This window comes from Mustela erminea, chromosome 17 (assembly GCF_009829155.1).
Source record: "Mustela erminea isolate mMusErm1 chromosome 17, mMusErm1.Pri, whole genome shotgun sequence".
Classification (NCBI taxonomy): domain Eukaryota; kingdom Metazoa; phylum Chordata; class Mammalia; order Carnivora; family Mustelidae; genus Mustela; species Mustela erminea.
Genome location: NC_045630.1, coordinates 547,912 through 575,489, shown reverse-complemented (window position 1 = coordinate 575,489; position 27,578 = coordinate 547,912). Strand labels below are relative to the sequence as shown.

Sequence of the window (27,578 nt, the reverse complement as noted above, 5' to 3'; positions counted from 1 at the left end):
TGGGGAAAGGCAGGGGAGGAGGGGCACAAGAGGGGAGGAGCTGGTGAGGACAAAGAGGGGAGGGAAGAGGAGGAAAGGCTGGGTGGTGAGCAGGCACTGAGGAGGTGATCCAGAGGGGGCGGCAGTAAACAGTAAAAAGGAAAAAATGAAAATACTTTGAACTTTATTACAATGAAAATACAACATACCAAAATTTGGGAGATGCAACTAAAGCCATGCTCAGAAGGACATTTATCATGTTAAATTATATAGAAAAAATATCTAAAACCAATTAAGCCTTTCTTTACCTTTATTATAAAGTATAACACATCATAAAAGTGCACATATGCAAAAAACATAGGGTAATGATTTATCAGAGTGAACACCCTGCAAATAACACTCGGCCAAGAAATGGGACAGGAGCACCTGGGTGGCTGGCTCAGTCCGTTGAGCATCTGACCCTTGATCTGGCCTCCGATCACGATCTCAGGGTCCTGGGATCAAGCCCCATGTCAGGCTCTGCACTGGACATGGAACCTGCTGGAGATTTCTCTCTCTCTCCCTCTGTCCCTCACCAGCCCCTTGAGCTCTCAAAAAACAAAAGAAAAAGGACAACCAGCACCCAGAATCCCCCTCCACACTGCATCCCTTCCCAATCACTAACCTCTCCATACCTCAAAAAGTCATCACGATCTGAACTTTACACAAATAATGTCCTACTTTTCATTGTAATTTTACCACCTGAGAACACACCTTTAGAGTTGGGCTTTACCTGTTTTCTTAACTTGTAAGTTAGGAATATCAACTTATATATACTAATATCACATATTAATATATTACATAAAATAACATAGTATATATTACACACGCTTGTTGGCTGTTCACATATTTGTGTTAAAGGACCATTCAAATCTTTTCAGCCAGTTTGTCTCTGAAATGATCATGAAACCATAAACTCCAAACCAGACTGACCGAGATAAAGCAAAGTACCAGCATCATCAGAGAAAGAGTGGTCATAACTCTGAATCTTGGAACATTAAAAGAATATGGAAATAGTACGAACTTCACACTAACTGACAACCCAGTTTATGCAGTGTAAGCCAGGCAGGTGAGGCAGGTGTGCAGGAATTCTCCAAAATAAAAACATCTTCCACTTCTTACCTTCAAAAATCTTTAAGACTTAGATTCTATTACTCCCATGCCCTTGGAAAGAGGATTATGTAACAATTTAGCTCAAAAACCACCTCAAGTGCTTGCAATGCTACATGCTACGCATACAAGGACGTGTTCTTTTCTTGTAGCCAGACAATCTTCATTTGGTTTAGTGACTCCTGGGGAAACAGACATAAACAAGACACGATACCAGATTTATTAAAGATCATAATCCTATCATTTATTAGAAAAGGAAACAAAGAGCAAAACAAGAAAAATTGAGTTTTATGATGTCCTGGTGGGGAAAAAAATCAGCTCTAATATGAGCGAAGTTCCTTCTCTTTGAAATACATCAGTGAAAAGAAAACATTTGTTGTACGAAACAGAATCTCAAGGTAGGAAAAGTAGTACATAAGAATATGTTTTTGGATATAAAAGATTCAGTTATGCAATAACCAGAATTCAAAATTAGTTAAGTATTACTATACGATTACAAAAATGGATTCATGTTTTAACAAAGCGTCTTAAAAGCTCCTCATATTAGAACAGGCACAATGTTCTGAAGGCATGTACATTCCCCACAGGGTTTTGAACATCTTTACCCCCAATTTCACAACAAGAATTTACAAAAGTGGCAAAGGAACAGAGCTGAGAGGATGTGAAATCTTTCCTTCCTTGTTCACAGCGGCTACGTCAAGCGAAAGTACTGAAAAAGGCAAGACATACACTTCAGAGCAGGAAGGCCGCAAAGCTGGACGCAGACTGCGCTTCCCGGCACCCCCCCATAAACGCAACACCTGCAGGTACTTGCGACCAGGCTCAGCAGCTGCACAACGAGGGCCGGAGAGCTTTGCCCGGACTCCGGCCTCCATTTGGTCTAAAGGGGCCCCGCGAGGACTTGAGTCCAGCCAGCCCCGTGGTTATCAGGGAAAGTTTGTCTGTGGTGTACAGGGTTCTCCGCACTGTCTATGTGCAGTGACACTACCTTATTGCCCACACGGACCTGAGCATCGCCTGTGGATGACGACGCCGTGGGAGGACTTCTCGTCTCGCACAGCACGTCTTGACCCCGAGAGGACACCCACTGCCTAAGGAGCTCAGTCTTCCCTGTTCTCAGCCTGTCCCGTCCAGAGACAAAGTTCTGTGCATTTCTAAGCCTATTACCAGCCTGCGGGCTCCTGCCAGGAAGAAGGAGTCTCCCGTGGTCAGTGTAGATGGGCACGGGCCGGGCTGCACTGCCGCCGCTCTCTGCCCAGGCTTCAGGGCCTCCTGCGCTACAGAAAGCCAAGCCACCGACCACAGGGCTTAGGTGTACCACAGGCGCCTGTGCCTTTGGGGCAGAACTGAAACAGCCCAAAGAGGAGGTAAGCAGCCTGTCCTGGTGGACCAAACACACCGCACGACAGTTCTGTCTCTTCACTGGATGGAAACACTCAAGACCTCATAACTTCACAAAATGCATAAACTGTGAACTACGAGCTACTTTAAAAGTCCCATGATTTAACCTCCCAACTAACTTTTTAAATAAGAATTTCCCAAAAAATCAAAAATTCTGAATCGAAATTCTTTTGTTAGTATCTTACCGAGAGTTTCGGATGTAAACCTGCATTTAACTTCGGTTGTAGTTCTACTGGCTTTTTAAAAACTGCTATCTGCAAAAAACCTACAGCAACCCTCAGAACATCCCCCAAAATCTTAAATTTTAAGATAGAAAAAACTATGCCAAAAATTGAGCAAACATGGATTTTTTCGTTTATTTGCTGAAAAGGAGGGTCAAGGATGGGTTGTGAATTTTTCACTCGTCTGTGACCCTGCAGCTGAGTGCGGCCAGATGTCTGAGGGAGGAGCGGGCAGGCGGCCAGCATGGGCTGCCCCACAGACAAGGATGCACAGACACAGGCTGAGTTTCCTGACTCACCCCTCGAGGGCCACAAGGCCACACTCGTCGCTGCTGGAGCTGTCAAAAGCAGAAGCGCCCACACCGGTATCCCCCACACCCTTCTTTCAAGGTGTGCCCCACTTCTTAATCCTCTTTTCCAATGCAGGTTCCAAAAGCCATCTACTGAGATGCACCTCATGACTTTCTCTCCTCTCCCTGACCACACCAATCAGGGTGCGAGGGAGGTGGCAGGCGGGGGACAGCCCCCCAAGGTCCCCATACTAGAATGAGGGAACACCGAGATCATCAACTCAGTGGAAATGCTGCATGCAGGATGGTGTCCCCCCTTCCCAAGGGACCCGCAGCTGGGCCTGGGCAGCAGCGGCCAGTGGCACAGCTGCACACAGGATCTGGGAGCCAGAGCCACCCATGAGCCCAGTGGGCAGAAGGGGAACCCCGTAGGGAGCGAGCTGGGCGGCGGGGAGTCACACAGCAGGCTCTGAGGGCCGGAGCTGGCTGTCTGGGCCTGGGGAGCGGCGCGGTGCCCAGCACAGCCGCACAGAAGGAAGAAGGTGGGGGGCGCGGCTCACCGGCAGGGAGGCACCGCCTCACCCCCCGGTGGGCACAAGGGCAGGAGTCGATTCCTTTCATTCCAGAGATGCAACAGCCTCTCCTTCCCCCAGCCGTGGCGAGGGGAGTTTGCAGGAAACAGAAACCACCAGCAGCAAGCCAGCCACAGGGTCTGAACCCTGACCCCCAGTTGCCCACGAGGGTGCCGGGTAACAGCTTTCAGAGACTTCCCGGGACTTCTTCCTCCCACCCTGCAGCGGGCTAAGACAAGGGGGGGAACCAAAGGTCGAGGTGGCAGAGGGGAAATGGTGGGGTCTGGGAGAGCCTAAACGCCCGGAGCCCAGCAGGTGCTTTAACGCGAGAACCACCGCCCTCTACCGGTGGGATCTGGAGGGACCTGGAGCGACCAGGACCAGCAGCTGGCGAGTCACTGCTGATGGCAAAGGAGACCCCGCACGGCAGTCTGGTGTGCTGCACACGGACAGCTGGACGCAGAGCTTCTAGTAAGTTAACGGTCAGAGACATTCACCTGTCACCTTCAAAACTCATCGGCTGCTTCGGGGACGAGGCAGTAATGCCTTCCTGTTAATGGGATGTCATCTACGCACACTGGGCTCAGCGCCTGGCACAGCGGACATACAATAATGCAGCAGGAACTGTTTTCTCTGGGGTTTTTTAACGGGCAAGCCAGAGCCCAAGTAACCTGTTCAACCAGACGCCAGTCTGTGACGGGACCACAACACACACCCAGACCCGGGTGCCGTCAGAGCCCACGGCCACTACCACTGCGCCACACAGCCCCGCTAGAGTCTCAAAAGGCACTTTGACCTCATGTCCCACAAAGTCAAGTCCAAACACTGCAAAGGGCCAGAGGGATCAGCCTTCCAGTTAGTCCAGGCCAACCGGAGCTCGCAGACACGGGCTGGCCTCACATCTGCTCTCAAGGGAGGGAACGAAGGACACTCCTGATGTCCTTCGGGCCACTTCCTAGAGCACTTCCAAGATGTGAGTTATCTCCGAGGGCACCTCAGGGGTGAGAGAACGCCACAAAAGCCAGACGGCAGCACGTATTTCCCCTCCTGGCTGAAGGCAGGTTAGGAGCCTCAGGATAAGCCGGGGCGCCCTCCACCGCCCCGGAGGACCCGGCGAGACCGCCTCCTCACTCTGGCCCTGTCAGACCTGCTTACAGCTCCCCAGCTCAGAGGAAAAGTCTGGCCAGAGAAAGACCCTTAGGGGACCAGCTAGACCTGGGTAAAGAACAGAAAGGCATCCCTGGAGAGGGCTTGCTGCAGTGGCCCCGCACTGCCAGGAGCTCTGGCAATCAGGCCAGAGCACTCATGCTGGTCAGGCAGTGAGAAGGAGCTGGGAGGCACACTAACGAACAGTGGAGAGCCTCCGGAACCCAGAAGAGCTTCCCAAAGGGGAAACCCAACAGGAGACAGGGCAGTGACGTAGACCATGGGCAGGAAAGGCACAGGCTTGGCTGATGGCAACAGGCAGAACCATTAGAGGGGGCACCTCCAGAGCCACCCCGGGAAACACGGGGGACTCAAGCTGGAGCACCCAGGCTCTGGGCCCAGGTCTGCCACCAGCCATGGCTTTGGGGGAACCCGCTAACCTCCCAGACCCAATTTCCTTGACTGCCAGTGAGATAACCGTCACTGGCTCTCATGAGGACCAGACAGGGTTCTGGGCACAAAGCAGGTGTGTGCGGTGCAGGGGGGCTGCGAGGCGAGCCCCGGCCATCCATGGCATCCTGCCCCAGGGTCTACGGCCCCGACTACTCCAGCGCAAAAACAGGCCCTGGTGAACGGTCACGGGTAGGCACACGTCCTTCCCGCGGGCCCCATGGTGGGGGGGCTTTGCCTTCCCAGCCCCTCTTTCCTGGCCCCATTCCAGGGGAGACGGAAAACAGAATCAGTTTAAAAGCAGCACATGTAAATCATGAAAAGAAAACCAGAGCAGAAAGCAGCACGATCTCTCACCTCCCATCAGCCCTTGTGCAGAAGCCAATAGTGTCTGTTCCGTCTGCGCTTTGTCCCCAGTCTAGTTCCTGGTCAGGAGAAAAGCTATGTGGCGGGGGGGAGGGGAAGAAAACCCCAAGAGCAGAGTGTGCACTGGATGTCAGAAGACACGCTCCATCGTCAGGTGTGCAATCAGAACAAAGCCAAAATTCAGATTTAAAACCAACTCACATCCCCCCAAAGCGCTTCTCTCCACGTTACTCTGTGGCCAGACTCTCCACGGGCTTGTGTGCAGCTGTCGCGGGGCAGACCCCAGAGCAGAAGCGCGTGCACGCTGGGTGAGGCGGGGAGGGTCTGCATACTGAGGGCAAGTCTGCAAAGTCCCCGTCGACCTCAAAGCTCTGTGCCTTCCAGCCGCACCCCTGCCAGCTCCGACGGGGCTGCCCGCCATCCCCTGGAGAGCCCTGGCTCCGGAGCCGACCTGCAGCTGCTTCACGAGGCTTTTATTAGGAGATTTCGGTGGAACAGCTTCTAACAAGGGATCAGGTGCAGAAGGAAGTCCACCCCACAAGCTACAGACCCCACCTCCCACACCAGGCTCCAGACATTTGGGTCTGGAAGACAACACTGTCTCCAAAAGCAACCTTCAAACGTTCAGATCACAAGCAACACACTGCTGCAGGAGAAAAGGCACGTGTCTGTAAGACAGAGGTTCAGGAGGTGTTTACAAAACTGTCCACCAGCTCCCGTCCGTGGCGCCTCCCACGGCCTGGCACAGCGGGCCGTGTGCTATGCCAGACAGACCGCAAAACACTTCTTCACAGCATCCCTAGGAGGAAAACACATAAACATCAGTGAGAGACCATCACCCCCAGGCCCCTGTAAGTGGTCAAGACCCTCGTAATTCCTGGGTACCGAGAGGAGCACCCTACAGGGGAGAGGGCACCCTGACTGTGGGGTCAAGCTCCCTGGCGTCCAACCGCAGGTTCAACATGAGCAGTACTGCATGGGCAAGTGACCCGTCTTGCTGAGTTCCAAATCCCACATCTGCAGGAATTAATAGTATCAAACAATGGACAGCTACTGGCACGAGCCAAGGGAAAGGACCGGAAGAAAGCAGAGGCTATCGGAAACCAAGAACGAAGAACTGTGCGCTTAGAAGTTAACCAGAATTAGCAGATGCACTGAGAACATCAGACCCAGTCGTCACTCGGGCCTTTCCTCATTCCTCGTCCTAAGCAAACAGCAGGAAGCTGCTAAGAGACAGCCTGCCGGAGTTCCCGCGCACAGGGGACTGTCTGCAGTGACCAGGTACTTACCAACCTGCTGGGTTAGGCCTGTCCCAGGGCTTACTCCCTAGAACGCACATACATGGAAAGGACAGAGTGGGTCCCCAATCCATCAGCGTCCCGCTCAAGGAAGCGCGGCTGACTCAGGCCCACACGTGGCTCTGCGGCTTCCCGCCCCGCCCTGTCCCTCTGCTCTCAGCCACACAGAGTCAAGGGTCCCGGGACAGTCACGGAGGGAAGAGGAGGTAAGCGAGCGCATCTGCATGAGCGGGCACTGAGCTTTAACGGTAAGGTAATTCCAGCGCAGCGCTGGAGACACGCTCCACACTGTAGTCCCAGCAGAGGTGCTGCACGAGAAAGAGACGCGCCGTCAAGTAAGATCCCTCACGGCAGCGAACACCACGCATATCAGAGGACCTGGAAAGTTGCCGAACAAGGAACCCACCTAATTTTGCCTCACCCCTTCCCAAACATATGTGACCACAGAACCCTTTTCTGCCGCGTAACCACTCTGCCCGTGGAGCACGGAGAAAGGTGTGAGCTCCATAAACGCCCGTCCAGGCCACGTGCACAGGCCTGAAGGGCACTGAGCAGGCCCAGCTTCACGGTCAGAGGCACAGCAGTCGCCCTGCGCCCCGTACTTGGAAGGTTTCACCTCTGGTTTACGCTCTGTGGCTGCCGTCTTGAAACTCTCGATCATTGTTTAACCAGGAGCCCACAGTTACGTTCTGCACAGGACCCTGAAAATGACAGACCTGGTCCTGGCATGATGATACATTCTGTGGGCAAAATGATAAGATCACGGGATGCTCAGGGATGAGCGGTTCTGGCTCCTTCCACATAAAAACCCAGCTGCCCAAGACAGTTCTACCCATACGCTTCTCAGACTAGCCCCAAGCGCCCCAGACTTGCTGGGTCAGCAGAGGATTTCCTAACTGTTACCCCCTGGAACGTACTCCCAAGCCACACGGCTGCCTTTATGGTGAGGGGCCTGTGAACTTCCCATCGGGCACTGCCCAGCAGCTTCGAACCAGTCAGCAGCAGAGTCGGAACTCGGACACAAGCCTGCTTGTCCGCCTCCCAGCTCCCGTGCAGTCTCTTGTCTTCTCAATACAGCTCAAGACAAGCCGCCTTCTAACGAACAGGTACTGACAGACACGTACGGAAATTAAGCTGCCGCATGACAGCAGGGTCAGGCAAAGATCACACGACCAGTTTTGAGAGGCCCCTCGCTGCAAGTGCCGAACGAAGGAAGCGTGCCTCTGGGGAGGGCCGGGCCCGGCCCACGCTGCGTACACGCGTCCTCTCGGGCCACAGGGGTCTAGTGAGCCGCCCAAAGCCACACTGCTAACTAGCAAACCCTGGCCCTCCGAGTCCTCCTGGCCCTGCTGACTTTCCCTTCATCAACGCATCTGGAACGTTCTCATCCGTGGGTACTGCAAGAAAACAAGTGTGAGCCTGGCTCCCTCCACCTCTCCCTCAGAGATGCTAAAACGATCTTCACCTTTCCTCCACAAAGCTACGCACTCCAAGAGGGACTACGCACACAGGCCCTACGTTGTCTCAGGAGAACATTCTGCCACCAGAACTGGGGTCCCGGGCCAATGCCCGTCACCCTGCACCGCAGGGGAGGAGGTGGACAGGACCCTCAGCTTACGAATCTATAAAATGGATACATTTTACCTATTTGCCTGAAAGAATTTTAGTAAAGATCAAACACGCGTTCTCTGAATGCACCCGAAACAAAGGGCCCTCTGCCCCAAGTGACGGAAGGCACAGCCCTAAGCGCAGTCTTACCTGGCATAGGGTATGTAGGAAAGGCTGTACCTGCGAAGAAAACAAACAAGAGACAAAATTAATGCAGGGACTCTCTGGAAGGAACAGGCCTCAGCTGTGAGGACGCCTGTCCCTAAGGGCCCAGACCCTCTCCGTCCTCAGCATGGGGCGTACGCGCACACCTGTGCACACGTGCATGCACACATGAACACACGCCGTGCCCCAGGGACAGGTGGGGGGTCGTCGGTGGCCAGAGAAGGGTGAAAGGCCCACGTGGAGCCGACCCCGTCACCTCGGCCTCACGGGGTCAGCAGGTCCCACACAGCGGGACGGCGCGGAGCCCTAGCCTGAAACAACGCCGGCTAACACCCGGCGCAGCTCCCCTCTAGGATTTCACAAACCCTCAACAGAACGAACTGCCACCTGACCGGGAGAGTCTTCTGCTCTGCTCCTGTCAATTTTAAAAGAAGAGAAAACAGAACAAAAAGAAAAAAAACCAGCACCAACTACACTACGGATAACAACGTAAGGAAGTGAGGGTTCTTCAGGAACCCGGGCCCAGAGCTCTCGGGGATCCTAGCTGGCTCAGGCCCTTCACCCAACGGAGGCCCAGGCAGGCGGAAGGCCCCAACGCTCACGACCAGCCCTGAGGAAAACACAACACGGTTGGTGCTGGCGCGTTACTGCCGTCTGCGTGAGCCTGTACAAACGGTGAACCTCTGGAGAGTGGCTTCAGGTTGTCTATAGGCGAAAAAAGGCACATACATGTGGGTACCAACCCCATGCCCCGGAAAGAAACAGCACATGAACATAAGCCACAAACCAGGCCCTCCGGTACCTACTGCGGACACCTGCGTCTCACTAAAATCAGGCCATCATTCTCTTTCCGTTCCCCATGGAGAGAGTCACTCCCTTGTGAACACAGTGAATCCCAAAAAGCATTTGGGAAGCGTATTTTGTCACAAGTCCCAAATGACCAAAGCGACGAGGTGCTCGGCGACAGCCTCAAGCCCCACCCTGCCACGCGGGACCACATCCGGTCCCTGGTGGCTTTGAGACCTGCAGCCCTCTCTCCTCGGCACCAGGGAAAGCATTTTTCCCTGAAGTGGACCAGCACATCTCTGTGGAAACCGTTCAGGCCGGCCTCACCCGTTCCTAAACTCTGGAAGGACCGGAGCGACCTCTCTGAAGCCATCGGTTCCTCCGTCAGCACCGCTCCCTGCCGGACGCTGGGCCCGTCTGGAAGGACCGAGGTCTCCGGCGTCCCCTTCACCGTGCGTGGCTCTTGAGCCACCATTCCCTGGTTTTGCCAACAGCCTGCCGTGCACCTGCCAGGCCTGCCGCCCACAGCCGCGCGGGTTTCCGTTTCATCAGTCGCCGTCCCTCAGCTCCGGCTGACAACTCCCTCTGCGCTTCGGCGAAGTCATCCGTCCCGCCCCAAACGCAGCTCCCCCTTCCTACGGCTCGCCTTTCTTCGACGTCCGTCTGACTCACAGCCTCTCTCTACCAGCCCCTGAAATACGCCACCATCCTCGCTGCTACCAGACAGAAGTGACTGAGTCACACTGAGAACATCACCATCGACCCGGAGCCCCGCAGAAGACAGTGCAGCAGGCAGCCAGCCCCCAGCCCCCGAGACCGCGGACGCCAGCTACCGGCACACGGCTGAGGGCACAGACTTCTGCTCTGCCGTCTGATTTCACTTGCATCCTTGAGAATTCTTAACTGAAAAGCTCCTGTGTTCTTCTGTCCTCCCACCCACACCACGTGCGCTTTTACCTCCCTCGGCTGCACCGTTCAGACGGCGACGTGCGAGGAGACATCACTTACCACGTCAGGGCCAAGGACTGCAAAATGCAGAAGATGAGCGCGAGTCCCTTGTTATGCCACTGAAAGGAAAGCAGACGGTTACGCACGGTGTGTGACAAGAGGCCTACGCCAAAAGGTTCAAGGAAATCAAAATACACGCTTACCCAAAAGGCAGAACACAGGGTAAGGGCAAAGCACAGCTAGAAGAGAGGAAAACATTAATTAATACAGTGACAACATGGAGGGAAATACTGAGAAGGCCTCACCGTGCTCGGCAAACTTCCCACACTCACCCCCCCACACCGACCAGACTCTGCTGACCGCAGCGACCAAAGGCATCCTTCCTCTCAAAGCGCCGGACCACGGGAGCACCCGCGTTTGGCAGAAGAGTTAAAATCCCAGGCAGGTGAAACCAGCCCACACAAACAGATGTAAAAAGAAATGGATCCTCTTTGCCTTTCCAATTTCCCCAAACTGTCTGCCCAGAAAATAAAACCACATCTCCGGTCCCTCCCTCGGCCCTCCGCATTTTCATTCAAACTCACTAACAGCCGAACTCACAGTCCTGTATTTGAGCCCCTCTGAAAGCCCCTGTCCGGAGCAGGACGGAGGGTAACACGAGATTCCGGGCAGCCCGTCACTGGTTTCCATGTCACCTAACACTCTGACTCCTTCCTCAGAAAGTTCTTCCTGTAAGACCCGCCCGGACCACCTACATCCAGGCTGGCCAAGAACAGTGGCCTCGGGCGGCCGGTCATGCCCATCCTCTCTGTCCCTCTACGGCTTAACTGCTCAGTAATCACGCCCCAAGTACTCTCAGCGCGGCTAGCACTGGGCCGATGCTGCACAAGGACGCGCGAGCACAGCTAACGTGGACGCGGCCTCACGGAACGCACCCGTCCCGACAAGCAACGAGGACGGAGATGAAACTAACCAAGTGCACTGATCGAGGCCCAAATGTCGCAGGAAAGGCGACTTTGACAGAAGGCCAGCGCATGTGGTCTAGAACGATGCTAAGGGTCACGCAGAAGGCGGCAGCCCGGAGGAGGAAGGGGCAGGAGCGACGGGACGGGGGACGGGGGACGGGCTGCAGGTAGTGCCGTCGGAGCAGGGAGCAGAGCGGAGGGGCCCCGAGGGCGGCAGCCCCAGAGGCAAGCGGCGGCGGTCAGGTGCCGGGGAAAGAGCGCGCCCGCTCTAGGAGCCCAGACGCCCGCTCCAGCGAGCGAAGCCTGTGTTCGGGGTCACTCCCCCGGACTCTGCCGGGAGCCACTTTCCCCGTCGCCAGGACGACCCGTGTCCCCAACAGTGCAACTGCTCCCAGCGGCCCGCTGCAGGTGCAGCACACGGCGGGCGTCACGGCCGGAGCAGGGTTCTCCCTCCAACTCAGGGCTCACGGCCGTCGGGCAGTGAGTCAAGACGAAAGGGGAAAGAAAGGAGGAGGAAGACGAAAACCCAAGAAGTCCCACGTCACAGGCGCGGCTCCCAGGCAGGCCTTACCAGCACCATGATCGTCGCGATCAAGCGCGTCGGCTCAAACATCCTCTTCAGCTGCTTCATCGGGCCCATGAGGAAGACGGTGCTGAGAGGCAAACACACAGAGGCCGTTCAGAGCAGCCCGGACCCAGCCCGGCCCAGGCCCAGCCCGCCGCCTCCCCTCCACCAGGCCGGGAGCAGCCACGGGGATCACAGCGGTAATGGCCGGGGACAGCAGGGAAGCTCCTGCCACCCGCCAACTGCCAGCCTTTCCGGCATTTTGCGTGCTGTCCCGACCCAACCCTTCGATGGTCTGCGGGGCGGATGACAGGAATCGTCCTGCTTCCTGTGCAGGCGAAGAAACGGAAGCCCGAAGGGTCTGCTAGCCGGGGCCGGGGCTGCCCGCTCCTCGGGTGTGAGTGCACGGGGCTTGGCTCCAGAACCACACCGGGAGCCCCCATGCCTCCGACAGGTGCGCCCCTGCCTCCTCAACTCCCACCCGTGGAAACCAACCGGCCAACCAGAGACTCGGATCATTTTAAAGAGAAACCACACCTGACGGGGTTAGGTTGCTGGTATTAAAAGCGAGGGCACTTCCTGTTCTTTCATTCTCCCGGAATATTTCTACTGGTCATACCCTCTGTGAGTCGGTCAGTGTTTGCTACAGACAGACAGGACACTCCTGCCTCCGCAAGCCGGTGGGGTAGGGGTCGTTACGCTTGTTTATCTCATGGATGGGACAAGGAAGCTCAGGAAGGTGTCCTTATCCACAGCCGCACAGCTAAGAACTTAGCCCGCACTCGAACCCACAGCTACGGGATCCAAGGCCCTGAAAGACATCCGTCGTCCACTTTCAGTGTGGACTGGAACTGGAGAGGGGGCTGCGAGCGACACTAACCCACACAGACCCGAACCCCAAACCCCAGGGCGAGGTCTGTCATGTCTCCAGATTCCTACAGAAAGGCCCCATGTGGCATCACATGGGCAGGAGCCTGTAACGGCAAGTGTTTAAACATTAGCTACTGGGTGTTTGCTAAAAGCAGAAATTTTAACAATAAGCCGACTTCTCTTTAAAGTCCTGTTAAGTTTCAACCTGAATTCACAGCCGCACTCCCAGGCAGCACTGAACGAGACGCAACAGCCACGGCTGGCCTGAAACATTAAATACAGCACAAACACGAAACTGTAGCACATCAGAGGACGCCGGGGGGCTCAGCCATTAAGCATCTGCCTTCGGCTCAGGCCCTGATCTCTGGGTCCTGGGATCGAGCCCCACGTCAGGCTGCCGGCTCATCAGGGAACCTGCTTCCCCCTCTCCCTCAGCTGCTCCCCCTGCTTGTGCGCTCTCCCTCTCCCTCTGTCTCCCTGTCAAATAAATAAATAAATAACACATTATAGGTAAAGCCATAAACTCCTAGACACACCCTGGAAATAACCATTTGTTCCCCGTGTTACTTCCACAGGCAGGGCTATGAAGACCCGGTCCTAGTAGGGTCTGCTAAATTGTTCTTCTGGACTGACCAGCACACTCCTGTGTTTATGCTCTTTTTGTAGCCTCGACATGAAACCCGCATCGTCTGCCCAGAGCAAAACCCTCCAAAAGTTCGTATTCAAGAGGGCTGTAGAGGCGAGAGGAGACGTCACTATCAGAAGCATTCATAAATCAAGTTCTTGGAAGGCAGCCGGAGCCATGCGCTCAATCGTTCGGTTAGTGTTTCCAGCCAAAAACAGAGCTGGGTTTGGGGACGACAGGGACAGGCAGGGCAGAGGCCCAGCCCGTCAAGTGGCTTAGACACTTGTAACCAGTCAGTGTAATAAAATGCTACCTGTGCTGTCCCGTAAACATATTTGGGACACAGAGTCCCCTAGGAAAGAAGAGGTCACTGATTCTGGGCGGGGAGAGGGGACGAGAAGTCTCACAGGAGTGGTGACTTCTGACCCAAGTCCTAACAAATGAGCAAGAATTTCCCTAAAATGGGGGCGGGGGGCAGGGCACAAAGAGGGAGATGCAGGGCAGGCAGCATTCTAGACAAAGACGTTAGCCCCAGAACCACCACAAGGATGTTTGGGGAAATGCAAGAGGCTGTGGAGTGGACCTGGGTCAAGCCAGCTCGCTAAGCGCCTCTCCCCTACGCTCGCATGAGGCAGGGCCAAACAGACTGTGCTGGGGACGCGGCAGAAAGTGGCCTGGAGGGACATGAGGGAAGACAGAGAAGCCGCCCGGACTCCTGCAGAGGTTCAGACCGGAAGTGAGATGCGCCAGACCCAAGGGCGGCTCAGGTGGCGCCTGAGCCCTCCCCGGCTCCGGGTTCAGATGGCAGCCGCCGCCCCGCCCAGGCCCCTCCTCCTCCCTGCCCTACTCCGTCACCGTCACCGGTTCGCATCTGCCCGGCCCACCCGTGAGCTCCAGGGGCAGGAACCAAACCACACAGTCTGTGAGGGCTCAGAGCCCCGCCCAGGTGCGGCCAAGGCTCAGTCAGGAAGCACGTGAGTCCCTCCCAGAAACAGTAACCGTGGAGACAAAAAGGAAGGGGTCGGCACCAAGTCAGGGTGACCAATCACAGGGGCCGGGGCTTGGACATCCAGGACTCTGAGGCCATTGACTGAGACACAAGGGAAGGGGGAGGGACAGGGAGTCACGGGGCTCAGGTTCCAGGGGGCCCTAAGGCAGAAGTCAGGCCGGCAGGACCGAAGCATGAGCTGGACTGGACCTGGGCTGTGTGTGCACCTGCAGCAAATCGCGCCGCCCCCCGCTGGCGGCCCTCCCTTAGCTCCCCCGTGCTCCTGAGCCTAGGGCCAGGTCTGAGATGGTCCTCCACTGGCGGAGCAAGAACACCCCTCCCCAGGAGCGTCTGGTCCCGTGAGCCCTTCTAAAGTCCCCACTCAGCCTCTGGCAGCAGTAGGCCAGAATGCAGACAGGACTGTGTTGTCAAGCCTGAAGATACCATTCAACCACTGCGTGCCACGGTTCCCTCGTGTGTAAAACCACAACAGTAACTTCATCCCAGGAGATTTCACAAATAAACTAAGATAGGGGCGCCTGGGGAGCTCAGTCAGTTAAGCATCTGCCTTCAGCTCAGGTCGTGATCTCAGGGTCCTAGCATCGAGCCCCTCTGCGCCAGGCTCCCTGCTCAGTGAGAAGACTGCCTCTGCTTCTCCCTCTGCCCCTCTCCCCCATGCTCTATCTCTCCCTCTCTTTTGCTCTTTCAAAAAAATGAAATCTTTAAGAAAAAAAAAGATACTAAAATATTTTGAAGTGACAGAAAATAAATGTGATGTATATTTTGTGGATTTTTTTGGATACAATGTATTTTAACAACCTTTGGTGTGAAACCAAATCCTTAAAGCTATTAAAGCATCCTCCTCACGTCCCTGAAGTACAACCCACACCTATTTTCCCATCTAGTGACTGGCTAAGGTTAAATTAAAAAACAAAAAACAAAAAGCCGTTACCTCCCAATCGATGCGATGTTACCAAAGGTATAAAACACTGCGAAGAGGTACAGGCCCTTCCTGGGCACCCAGAGCAGGAAAGTCCCCTGGAAGATCAAGCACAGGGCGTTTGCACGGGGAGGACCCCCTGCCAGGCCGCAGCCAAGAGTGCACAGGGACCCCCAGCCCCTCCCCTCCCTCGTCAGCACGCCCTCTCCTCCCGCTCTCATCCGTGCACCTCATGAGGGGCCGAAGGGAAGGCCAGGGGAGGGGAGGGACATCTTACCAACAGCGAGCAGACAATTCCTGCAGCAAAACACGCAATGAAGCCCTTTATTCTGGTGCCCCAGCTCAGCGACGACGCCTCAACGACCTAGAGTTTCAAACGACAGGTCACACACGGACACGCGTGTCTAAGCGGCAAGAGCGAGGAAAGCGATGAGACCGCGTGAGTGTGTCCCACGGAAGCGGAAACAGAGGCTCGACTCCCTCGCGGCTACGCCAGCCCTCCCGAGGCGCGGCGCCCGGCTCCTTCTCCATCTACCAGCCTCCTCTCCGGCAGCGGACACGAGGTTCCCCAGCCTCTACGGGAACACCCCCGAGGTGGCAAGTCTCCACCATTTCACACACAGCACAGCAAGGCAGCAGGCCGCAGAGTAGCCCAAGCCCCGACCACGGCCCAGGCCGGACACGGACAACGGCAAAGGCGTGAGCAGCCCCAGGCAGGGGCCCAGGGAACGGGGAGCCACGTGGCGGCCGGTGCTCAGGCCACCGGGCATGGCCTCCCGCACCGACAAGCCAAAGTTCAGCAGGAGCTACTCCTCCCGGCATCTCTGAGACCCCAGGGGACGAAGGCTGTCATCGCGTCAGGGCCCTCAGCTGGATCTGAGGTGCTTTGTGCCGGCATCAGCCAAGTCACCCATGCGTGAGACGGATCCCAGGTAATTCACGACCGCCCGGCCCCGCTACCGTAATTAATCCCTCCCTGGAGTGCGCGGTCGCCAACAACAGCTCTGCTAACAAGGGAGCCTGCACGCAGCTCCCACGGCTGTTCCTCCAGGTCAAAGAGGCAAGCCCAGAGCTTACGCCAGAGACCTTCCTGGCCACGCCATGCCGGGGACGGCCCCTGCCACTGAGACCTGACTCCGGCCTCCTGCCCAGTGCGCCTGCAGCAGGCTCGCCGCGCGTGGCCAGCGCGGCCGCCATCGGCAGCGGGGGAAGCTGCCGGTAACACTTCCACCCCCTGATGAAGAGGGACGTTGCCAGAAGCTGCAAGGGCCACTGGACGGGCAAGTCCTTCAGCCTGGACGCCCCCAGCTCAGGGCGGGCTCTCGGTCCCGTCCCCATGCTTCCTGCCAAAGCAGAGGCCAGGAGACAAGGACCAGCGGCTCTCCCAGCGGTGGCCAGCCCTTGCCACAGAACAGCCTGACTTCCATCCACGAGAGACCCAGGATGAAGGGCTACTGTCAAAACGGGTTTTCTTCTCACCGCATAGACGCACACGAATTGAGAGAGGGAGGGAGAGGCACTCTTAACTAGACTCCAGACACGGGGGCCTGATGGAGGGCTCGGGGGCCTGATGGAGGGCTCGATCTCAGGACCCTGAGATCATGAGCTGACCTGAAATCAAGACACGGACACTGAATGACTGAGCCCCCAGGCGCCCCTGTTCCCCCATATTTAAGGGGGTGGCTCCCGACACTGCCATCCCCCAGCAGGCACCGCACCTGCGGAAACATGGGACACCACATGACACCGCGCAGAAAGGTGCCATCGGGGACGGGGACACCCAGCGGGAACAGGGTGTCTGTCAGGGCCGGACAGATGGGCCCCCGGCTTCCTTGCTGAGGAAAACCCGCACCCAAACGAGTCACAGACACTCAGCGGGCCGACCGCGACGGTGGCGCCACAACCAGCTCGGCCTTCTGACTCACACGGGCAACCTCCCATCAGGAAGAAAATAAGACCAGAAGACGCCACTCCTCCTACTCACGCAGGACACAGAGAACCTGCTCGGCCAGGCAGAAAAAAAGAGGTGAGCTGCACGCGGGGAGAAGGGCGCCGCAGCACAACAGGACAGCATTCGCGGCTGGAGCACAACTTGGCGTCCACAGGGACGTCGTCAGACATTCAACCTTTTTTTTTTTTAAGAGGATAACCCGTAAGGTCACATCACATGTCAAGCATGAGCTGGCCTTGGCATTCAGAGACCTGAATACGGTCTGCGCAGGACGGTGAGGCCCCAGTCCCCTTACAAATCGAACTCACGTGCAAGAGAAAGCAGCTCTGCTTTCTTCCTTCGAAGCGAAAGTGACACGTCGGTTCTACAAGTCCCTCAAGCTGAAATTTCCACCCAAATGTCACCCCAGGGGGGAAATGGGGGGGTACAGACAACTTTTCATCACTCGTGTCTCCCCACTGCGTGTAACTGCACTTGGTTGACCTGCACGGTCCCAGCAAGAAGAAAGTGCTGCTCCCCTTCTAACTGGGCTCAGCCAAAACTCAGCCCTTCCTTTTGCCAATTTATAAAAACAGACTCAGTCGATATAAAACACCTCTCTAGGGGCACCTGGGTGGCTCAGTGGGTTAAGCTACTGCCTTCGGCTCAGGTCATGGTCTCAGGGTCCTGGGATCGAGCCCCGCACCGGGCTCTCTGCTCAGCTGGGAGCCTGCCTCGCCCCCACCTGCTTCTCGGCCTACTTGTGATCTCTGTCAAATAAATAAATAAAATCTATTTTTAAAAAAACCACACAACTTCTTAATTCATGGCTGCTGGAAGCTGTGCTGGGGCACCTTCTGGAAATTAGAGTAGCTTATATAGAACCTGGATAGAACTGTCAGCGATCTGCACACAAGCCATCTGACTAGCAGTTAGGAACAAAGGTCCCTTTGACTCTGGGACAGGGAGAGACGAAAGGTTCTTGCCAAAACGAGGTAAAGCTAAGAACTGTTTGAGGGAACAGGGCTGGTAACCAGAAGAAGGTGAGAAACGAATGCTGCTTCCTACCACTCATTCCTTCCTTATCCCTGGACTCCTCTATGGAAAAAATGAAACCTATACTTTAGGACAGAAGCCCACTAAAACCAAAGGTTGAAGGCGTATTTATGAAGGGGAGGTATCAATTAAAAACCTCATCATGAGGCTATTGTTGGTGACTAGGCACGGCCAAGTGGTTTTTATGCCTAGTTTCATATGTAAGAGAAACAGAACTAGTCATGCTTTTATTGTTTACGTTAAACGATAAAAATTTGAAAAGCACTCACTTATGGTGACCTCTGACAACTTCCATAATTTAATTTGAAGAACCCATAGGGCCACGAAGTCCAAGTCACCACAGAAAACAGAAATTTCAGCACAGAATCTCCAGCCCTGCCAGCTTCGAAGCCAGGGCAGACGTGAGACGATCAAGTCAATACCCATACTTTAAAGGAGGCTCGAATTAGTAAAAATTAAAAATTAAGCCAAGAACAATCCTCAAAGTGAATTCAGCCAGCTGCAGGATGTGTCCCAGGAGTCCGGGACTCAGGAAATGACATACAAGGAGGTATGAAAACAGGAATGTCACACTCAGGAGAGGAGACAGACAGCGGCACTTCACAATGAGAGAGCGGCACCTTGCCTTTCTTAAACAGATTTAAGATGGGGTGGAGCTTACAGCCCTTTTGAGCCCTTTCCTGTGTCCAATGAGGACACGCAACACCTTGGGTAAAAGCCAACTCGGTCTTCGCATCTTCAATCTGCACTAATCACTCACTCTTAAGGGTCTGTTTCTGATTGTTTTCTAAATACAAAGTATCTGCCTCATCTTGCTGTCAACACTGTAGCGCTGGAGTCTCCAGGATGACCAAGTGTCTCATTCTGGAGCCCCAGTGGCTGCTCACAGCAGGATGACCGACCGCAGGGCGTAATGCTTTCAGAGAATGGGCAACTGTCCACTGCCCAGGATTTAGTAGGCCATGTGGGGACTGACCTGACAGTTCCTAACAGAAGCCAGAAATCAGAAACAAAAAATGCATGAAATTACTCCTGAGCCCCCACCCACTAATAAAGGCCTAACCCTAACCCTAACCCAACTAAAAAGAACCCACAGAGTGGCTCAGTGGTTAGGCCTCTGCCTTCAGCTCAGGTCATGATCTCAGCGTCCTGGGATCGGCATCGGGCTCCTTGCTCAGCAGGGAGCCTGCTTCCTCCTCTCTCTCTCTGCCTGCCTCTCTGCTTGCTTGTGATCTCTCTCTGTCAAATAAATAAATAAAATCTTTAAAAAAAAAAAAACTTAAAAAAATACATAAATTAAAATCCAGCGTCAGTGTCGAGCGCGGGTCTTCGGGGTGAAGTTCTGGGGACCGCGCTCTGGGGCTGCGGGTCCCGGAGGGAAACGCAGACAAAACCCGGCACCCGCCGAAGCGCGGGAAAGCAGCAGCGGCAGCAAACCAGAGAGCGAGGCGGGCCGCAGCGTCGCCCCGCAGCCGGGGAAACTGAGGCACACACTGGACGTGAAGTCTCCTGTGTGGCCCGGGGAGGAAAACAGGCGCAAACGCGAGGGAAGCGCAGGAACCCGGAGACGCGCGCTGTGGCTCCGCAGCCCGGGCGGGAGGGAGACCCTGACCCTGACCCTGACCCCGACCTTGACCCCGACCCTGACCCGCCCGCACGCACGCGCGGCGTCCGGGGGTCCCGGGGTCTGAGGTCTGGCGCGCGGACGGACGGGCTCGGGGAACCGGAGAGCCCCGCGGAGCGTCGGGGACACGCGCCTCGACGCCGACAGGGGCCCGCGGGCGGGAGAGGGACCCGACCCCGAGCCCCGACGCAGGGGCGGCCGCGGGCCCGTCGCCAGGGACCGGCTCCGTCCGCGCGGACCCTCCCGCGGTCCTGCCCCGGCGCCGCCCGTCGAGGGGGCCCTGGGGCAGCGCGGGGCGCGGGGACGCACGGGCCAGCCCGGGGTCCGCACAGCCGGGGGGTCCCGCCCGCCCCCGCCCCCGCCCCCGCCCCCGCCGCGGACGCGCTCACCTCGGCCAGGCCGCCGCGGTCCTCGCAGTCCTGGCCGCTCAGCACCTTCTTCAGCTTGTCCATCGCGCCCGCTGCCCGCGCGCCGCCCCGAGCCTGTTGCGCCCGCGGAGCGCGGCTCTTCCGGGTGCGCCGCCGCCGCCCCCCGCGCCCCGCCCGGACCCGCCCCCGGGGCCGCCCGCGCACGCGCCCCGCCGCTGCCGCCCGCCCGCTGAGGGGGTGGGAGGCGGGACGGCCGGGGCGCGGGGGCTGAGGTCCGCCCCGCCTGCCCCGCCCCCCGCCCCGCCCCGCCGCGCGGCCACCTCCGGGCGCGGGAGTCTCCGGGTCGCGCCGGCGCGGCTTCTCCGCGGGTCGCCCCGGGCCCCCCCCCGTGGCCGCGGGGAAAGTCACGTGTAACTGCGGCCTCGACCAGGCTCCTGTGACCCCAAGTGCAGCTTCCGGAGCGGACCCCGCGGACCGGCAGGGCTGCGGCGAGGAGAGCAGGACCGTGCGGGGCCGCCTGGACCGCACGGCGCCGCCGAGCCCCGCCGGAGACCCGGGACCCCCGCGACCCCCAAGGCAGCGCCGGCCCCTCGGACCGCGGCCCCCAGCGTCCGCCGCGAACGTCCGGACCGGCTCGGCTCCGACCGCACATGCCCCGGGGGCCGCGGCCAGTTCCCACCGGAGACCCCCGCCCCCGCCCCGCCGCCGCCCTGCCCGAGCCCTCCGAGGGAGGAAGGAGGAGGAACGTGGTCCGGTGGACGGAGCCGCCGGTCCGCCAGCCGAAGGGGTTTGCGCGGGGCCCGCGGGGGTCCGCCGCGGCCGCGACCCCGTCCCGCTCGGGTCTCCGGAACAAACGCTGCTCCTCCCGCGACGAGGACCCCCGTGTCGCGCCCGCGTCCTGCGGCACCGAGACGGGGCGGGAAGCTCGTCCACGGCGCGGTCGGGGAGACCTGGGGCGGGGCCCGTGGAACCGTCCGTCGCCAGCTCCGGGCACCGAACTAGCCCCTGACCTGCGGGTCCTCGGTCTTCGCATCCGTCGGGTGGACCCGCGCGAGGACCCCGGGAGGTTCCCGTGCGACGTGCGGGGCCGCGCCACGGCCGGTCCGCGAGCTGCTGCGGCTCGGCCCCTCCGCGCAGGCCCCTCCGCGCCGTCCGCCCCGACGTGGCGGTCAGGCCCGTCCCCGCCCTGCCGGTCGCTCTCTTGCTCCGCCAGCCCAGAAGGGCACCGGGGAAACAGCGCCAACAAGTACCGTTCAGTGGGGGCGGGAGCGCGGGTCTGCCTCTGCCGTTGTGCGCGTGGGGACAGACCGAGGGGCCCCGAGGGCGACCCTGAAAACGGCCCCGCGGCCCCCGTCAGACAGGGAGGCCTGTCTCTGTCCGCAGAGCGACACCCGGCCTGCTCCCCGTCCACGGCCTCTCCCTGACCCTCACAGTGACAGAGGCTCGTTCTCACACTTGACTTCTAAGTAATCCCTGCACCCCGCGTGGGACTCGAACTCGCAGCCCAGAGACGGAGTCTCACTCCCCCGACGGGGCCGGTCGGGCGCCCGCCCTCATCACTGCGGAAGAGCTTTGGACCCGAACGGCCTTCCCGGCCTCGGCGCCGCGAGAGCAGGACGTCAGAGCCTGCGGGGCGCGCCGCTCCTCCCGGCCTGCCCCGGACACAGACCCACGAGTGTGGGAAAGAGCCCGGGCTCTCCTGTTCCTTGAGATCTGGCGCCAGCGCGAGGATACCCCCTCTCCCAAGGAGCACCGTTTAGACCTCAGGGCTCTGCGTCTCCAGGTCCCCTGGCCCCTGTCGTTGAAACAAAAGGCATGGGAACGTGTGGGGGTTGTGCCTTGTGCCACCACCAGCGCGGACGCGCTGCTTCAGGGGTCGTGGGATGGGCACCGCGCAGGTGCTGCGGTAGAGGACAAACCCACCGGTCACATCTCTCCACTGGGACACCCGGACTGCCGTAGACCCTTGGGTAACAACGTGCCATTTCCCCGACACCAAGTCTCCATTTTCCTGCTTCTCTAACATAGAAGTCCAGGGGGACCCCCCAGAATTACTGCGGTAAATGCGACAGTTCTCATGGAGGCAAGGGTTATTTCTCATCAGTAAACCATTCCGCTCGCTCTCTGGAGTGTCCAGGTGTAAGTCTAGGCATGAAAACACGAAGCATGATCCTGTCAAAGACACGGAACACGACTCCAAAATAGCTTTTTATGATCATATTTAACAAAATTTTACATTTTCAAAAAGTCAAGTAAAAATCTTAACTACAAATACTTGAAATTTAATATTCACATGTTCCTTATAGATTATATTTCTTCCCTTTAACTTTTGTAGATGATTTTGAATACTTTACAAAAATAGCTCTTGAGGGGCACCTGGGGTGCTCAGGTCGTGACCCCAGGGTCCTGGGATGGAGCCCCACATCCGGCTCCCTGTTAAACTGCTACTCCCTCTGCTACTCCTCCCCTCACTCCCCTGCAACTCATTCTCTCACTCTCTCGCAAACAAATCTTTTAAAAAAGAAAAATAACTCTTGAAAACATAAAAAGTAACTTTTATTTTGGAATTGAATTTATATTACTATAATATATTCTAATTTTGTAATAATAATTGAATTTAGTAATTTTAAGAAATGTAGCCTTTTTATTTTTTTCAAATATTTAATTTATTTATTTGTCAGAGAGAGACTGAGCAAGCAGGCAGTACTGGCAGGCAGAGGGAGAAGCAGGTCCTCACTGAGTATGGAGCCCGATGAGGGACTCAACCCCGGGAAGGTCCTGAGCTAAAAGCAGACGCTTAACCAACTGAGTCACCAAGGAGACCCAGATTTAATCAACTTTGATATTTTGCCAGTGTTTAGTCATATAAAAGCCGTAACTTTACACCTATTTGTCAAAGTGGGAAGATCAAATATAATTTATTTAACAAATGTTTGGCTTGATTTACAGCTTTTAATTCAACATATAAAAATACAGGGATTTTCAAGGGGCGCCTGGGAGACTCAGTGGGTTAAACCACTGACTTCAGCACAGATCACGATCCCAGGGTCCGGGGATCAAGCCCTGCATCGGGCTCTCTGCTCAGCAGGGAGCTGCTTCCCCCTCTCTCTGCCTGCCTCTCTGTCTACTTGTGATCTCTGTCTGTCAAATAAATAAATAAAATCTTTTTTAAAAAATACAGGGATTTTCTGCAATAAAAAGGAATGGAGTAATAACACATGCTACAATATGGATGAGCCTTGAAGACTCTATGTTAAGTGAAAGCAGCCACACGTAGAAGACAGCGAATCATATGATTTCATCTGTATGAGATGTCCACAAGGGGCAAATCCAGAGACAAAAAGTAGATGAGTGGTTTCCACAGGTTGGGGGCAGAGAAGCATGGAAGTGATGGCTAATGGGTAGAGGGTTTCTTTTGGGGCGATGAAATGTTCTAAAATCAATTGTGGTGATGATTGCACTACTGTCAAAATACTAAAAAACATTGAATTGTATGCTTTAAATGAATGGATTTTGTGGTATATAAATTATATTGCAAAAGCTGCTTTAAAAGCACGGAAGAGCACAATGTCTAATGCATATTTCCCAACCCATGAGTGTTATTTATTATATAATGTGACAGGAATCCACCTGATCTTGCCAAAGTGTGTCTAATTTTGAACCCAGAATATCAGACTCCTAATTTATCTACAGATACATCAGCCAATGTACAAGATGACCCACTGTGACATTGTTTATGATACCAAAAGATTGGGAACAACCCCAAAGTCCACTGGCTGGGAGGAATGGTTGCACAAATTATGGGACATCCATTCAGGAGACTACAAAGCAATGCTCTTTGTTTATTGAGATGAAGCTGTCTCCAAGACACACTGCTAGGAGAGGAAAAAAAATCCGATCCAAACAGATAGGCAGACGACAGATACATGAGCGACAGAACATGTGTCGACAGACCTATACTTACTTGTACATGCGTAAAATAGATCTGAGAGGGTAGAAAGACAAAAACAAGAATAACAAACAAAATTTCTGACGTTGCTCTTTACCTCCGGGGAGGGAAACTAGGTGGCCGTGGGGCAGAGAACTCCTCACTATTATCTACTGAATTCTCAGTTATGAACCTTGTGAATGTACCTGCTCTTCACAATAAGTGTAGACACAAAAGGTTACATATTATATGATTCCTTTTATATGAAATATCTAGAATAGATAAATTCCTGGAAACAGAAAGCCAACTGATGGGTCTAGGGGGAGGGGGCACTGGCGAGACCCCGGTCAAGGAGATGAAAGTATTTTTGGAATGGGTGCCTGGGTGCCTCCGTCGTTAAGACTCTGTGTTAGGCTCTGGTCATGATCCCAGGGTTCTGAGATCAAGTCCTGAGTCAGGCTCCCTGCTCAGTCGGGAGTCGGCTTCTCCCTCTTCCTCTGCCCACTGCTCTGCCTGTTTGTGCTCGCGCGCGCGCTCTGTGTCAAAAAAATACATAACGTCTTTAAAAAAAGAGGAAAGTATTTTGGAACAAGGTAGAGATGGCGCTGTACAATATTGTGGATGTGATAAATGCAGCTGAACTGTCTGCTTTGAAATGGTTAACTTGGTGTTATGTAAATTTCACCTCAGGAAATGACTTTTTGAAGGAAAATGAGGATGAGGGAAAGTAAACGGGGAAGAAGACAGGAAAGGAAGGAAAGAGACGGAGCGGACGGCAGGTTGCCGGGGTCCCTCCCACGGCGGCCAGGCTGGGCACATGGCCCCGAGGGCTCTGAACCCACAGCTTTGTCGGCGGAGCCCGTGCGGAGTAAGGGGTCCAGGGAGGAGACGGTTGTCCCCGCGGTGGAGAAGGAGGCTGAGAAGACCCGGCGCGGGCTTGGGCCCCCAGGCAGACGGGCACCCGCTTCCTCCTGTCTCCGGGGCCCTCTCCTCCCACGTCCGGATTCCCTGTTTCAACTCCGGGCTCATCGGGTCGGAGAGGGCTTTGGCCTCTACACCTCGGCTGTGGAGGGACCCTTCCCACCCCCGCCCCTCCTCAGAGCCGCCCTCCAGGGACTGGAACAGTCACCCACCCCCAACCCCTCCGGCGCTTGTGGCCGCTCCGTCGGGCCCTCACAGCCCCATCCTGGCCAGGCAGCCCCTTCCTTTAAGAGTTGCCGCGGAAGGTCGGCTGTTCTCCAGGAATAGGAGTGGAGCCCTACGTCTCCAGGGACCCCCAGAACCCCCAGTCCCCACCAACATTCCGGGACTCACTCCTCCCCAGGCCGGCCAGGCAGCTCTGACCCCCCCCCCCCCCCGCCAGGGCGAGAAAAACCTCCAGTGACCCTGCCTGCCGACCTCTCACAAGTTGTGTCGCCGCGGCTGTGTCCCCTGTCCCGGGAGCCGACCCTACCGCACACCAGTTCTCTGAAGGCGGAGACCCTGCAGGTCGTCCTCTCCCCTCCGCGCCCCCTGCTTCCCTCTCGGTCACCTCACCCTGCCTCAGTCCGCGCCCCCTGCTTCCCTCTCGGTCACCTCACCCTGCCTCAGTCGTGCTTCTCCCTCAAACCCAGACAGCCCCTGCCACAGCTGGGGTCACCTTCCTGCGCCGCGTTCAGCGGTTCACGCCCCTTACTTACAGCCGCGTACGGGCTTCTCACTGCCTTCCCCTGCCGTCTGCAGGCCTCGTCTGTCACTCCAGGCCCTTTAAACGGGGCCAGATGGACTCCCCAGCCCGGTCCCCTGACTCACTCACTCAAGCATCATCATTGGCACAAACTGCTAAACTCATAGGTGCTGATTGCCTGGAAACACTGTGCTTTAAAATAAAAAATGCAGGGGCGCCTGGGTGGCTCATTAAGTGTGCGCCTCCCGCTCAGGTCATGATCCCAGGGTGTTGGGTTCAAGCCCCACGATCCCGCTGAGCTGGAAGCCTGCCGCTCCCGCTGCCCGTGTGCACGGGCACGCTCTCTCTCTTTCTGTCAAATATATAAATAAAATCTTTTAAAGATGATTTTTTGAAAAAATGAAAATAAAATGAAAAATGTATTGTTCCTGCTAAATGCTATGAAGTTCCGAGCCTAACGTCACTGGCAGACTCTGAAACTCCCCGAGAACAGTGCCTGCAGGTGATTTCTGCGTTTGAATGCGGCTAAAACATCCCAATGAGAACCCGGAATTCTGGGAGGGCCACACCCCGTGCTTGTCTTTCAGGCCAGGGGACGCACCGGGCCCCGTCGCTCAGTGTCGGAGTCATCTGTGCTCCGGAGCGCGTGTGAACCCGCGTGCTTTCTGCAGTACTGCCCGTGCCCCACTGCCCTGGCCAGTGCCACACTTTGCTCCCTCTTCCCCTCCATCCGGAAGCGTCAGCCCCGCTGGGATTATCCAGCTTCCACAGGTGAGGAGCCTGAGGCTTGGCATCCTGCCCTCGGACTCCTGAGTCCCTCCTTGAACCTGCCCCCAGGTGCCACCCTGGCTAGACACAGTCCCTTGGGGGCCTTCGTGAATGGCCATCTGCCGGGTTGTTGTCTTGTTAAGATCTGCCACAATGTGGGAAACAGGAGAAGTGATGAGGGAAACCTGTACCGGAAGACAGAAGCCTACGGGGTGTGAGTGGGCCCTGACCTGCCTCCGGGGTGACCTCCTAGGGTCTAGGGCGAGCCCTTGAGGCGCCAGTCTGGGGTTTATAGGACTCGCGGTGGCCAAGAGGCACGCAGGTCTCCTCGGGGCCGGCGGACGGGCGGGCATCGGCTTGGTCCGAGGCTTGGTCCCTCCTCTGCAGGGATGCCCACCCTTTGTCTATCTCTGTGCCAGCGACACAGGGAGGAGCCCCCAGGGTGGGCGAAAGCCCCTGGCTGAGGCTCAGATGACCTCGCGCGATGTCTGGTGCAATTTGTTGGCAAAAAGATGACTATACGGATGGTTAACCGTCTCGAGGTTTCCCCGGGCGATGTTCAGATAGCTCTCAAAGTCTTTGCTAAACTAAAACTTCAAAGTTTTGCTTCGATGATAAATGGAATTTATGGATGGATAAATGGATAAATGGAATTGAACTCATTGAACATCTAAGTCTTTTCCAAATACGATAAAGTGTAAGTCCTTAATTACTGGACATAGGTTTGTGCTTTTGACTTCTTACTGCAAAGAACTAAGGATATTTAAATCTGTTCGAAAACATGTTTTGTGCTTAACCGACTCACAAATTTGCCATCTAAAGAATTCAGGTGTAACAGTTCACAACTGGTTACTCCTCAGTCTTTACTGGAGATTAAGGTTTCTAAAGAGTGCAAAATTCTGCCAA

At 56.1% G+C, this 27,578-nt stretch overlaps 1 protein-coding gene across 1 annotated transcript; it reads right to left on the bottom strand.

The window, feature by feature from the left end:
- Window positions 1-1,346: 1,346 nt before the first annotated feature.
- Window positions 1,347-20,473, bottom strand: SFT2D2 (SFT2 domain containing 2). Its single transcript, XM_032317879.1, has 8 exons — window positions 20,332-20,473; window positions 15,610-15,696; window positions 15,345-15,430; window positions 11,916-11,997; window positions 10,583-10,618; window positions 10,440-10,498; window positions 8,631-8,660; window positions 1,347-6,373 (listed from the first exon to the last, which is right to left on the bottom strand). Exons 1-8 carry the CDS (start codon window positions 20,392-20,394, stop codon window positions 6,334-6,336), a joined length of 483 nt encoding a protein of 160 aa, XP_032173770.1. The 5' UTR covers window positions 20,395-20,473; the 3' UTR covers window positions 1,347-6,333.
- Window positions 20,474-27,578: the final 7,105 nt, after the last annotated feature.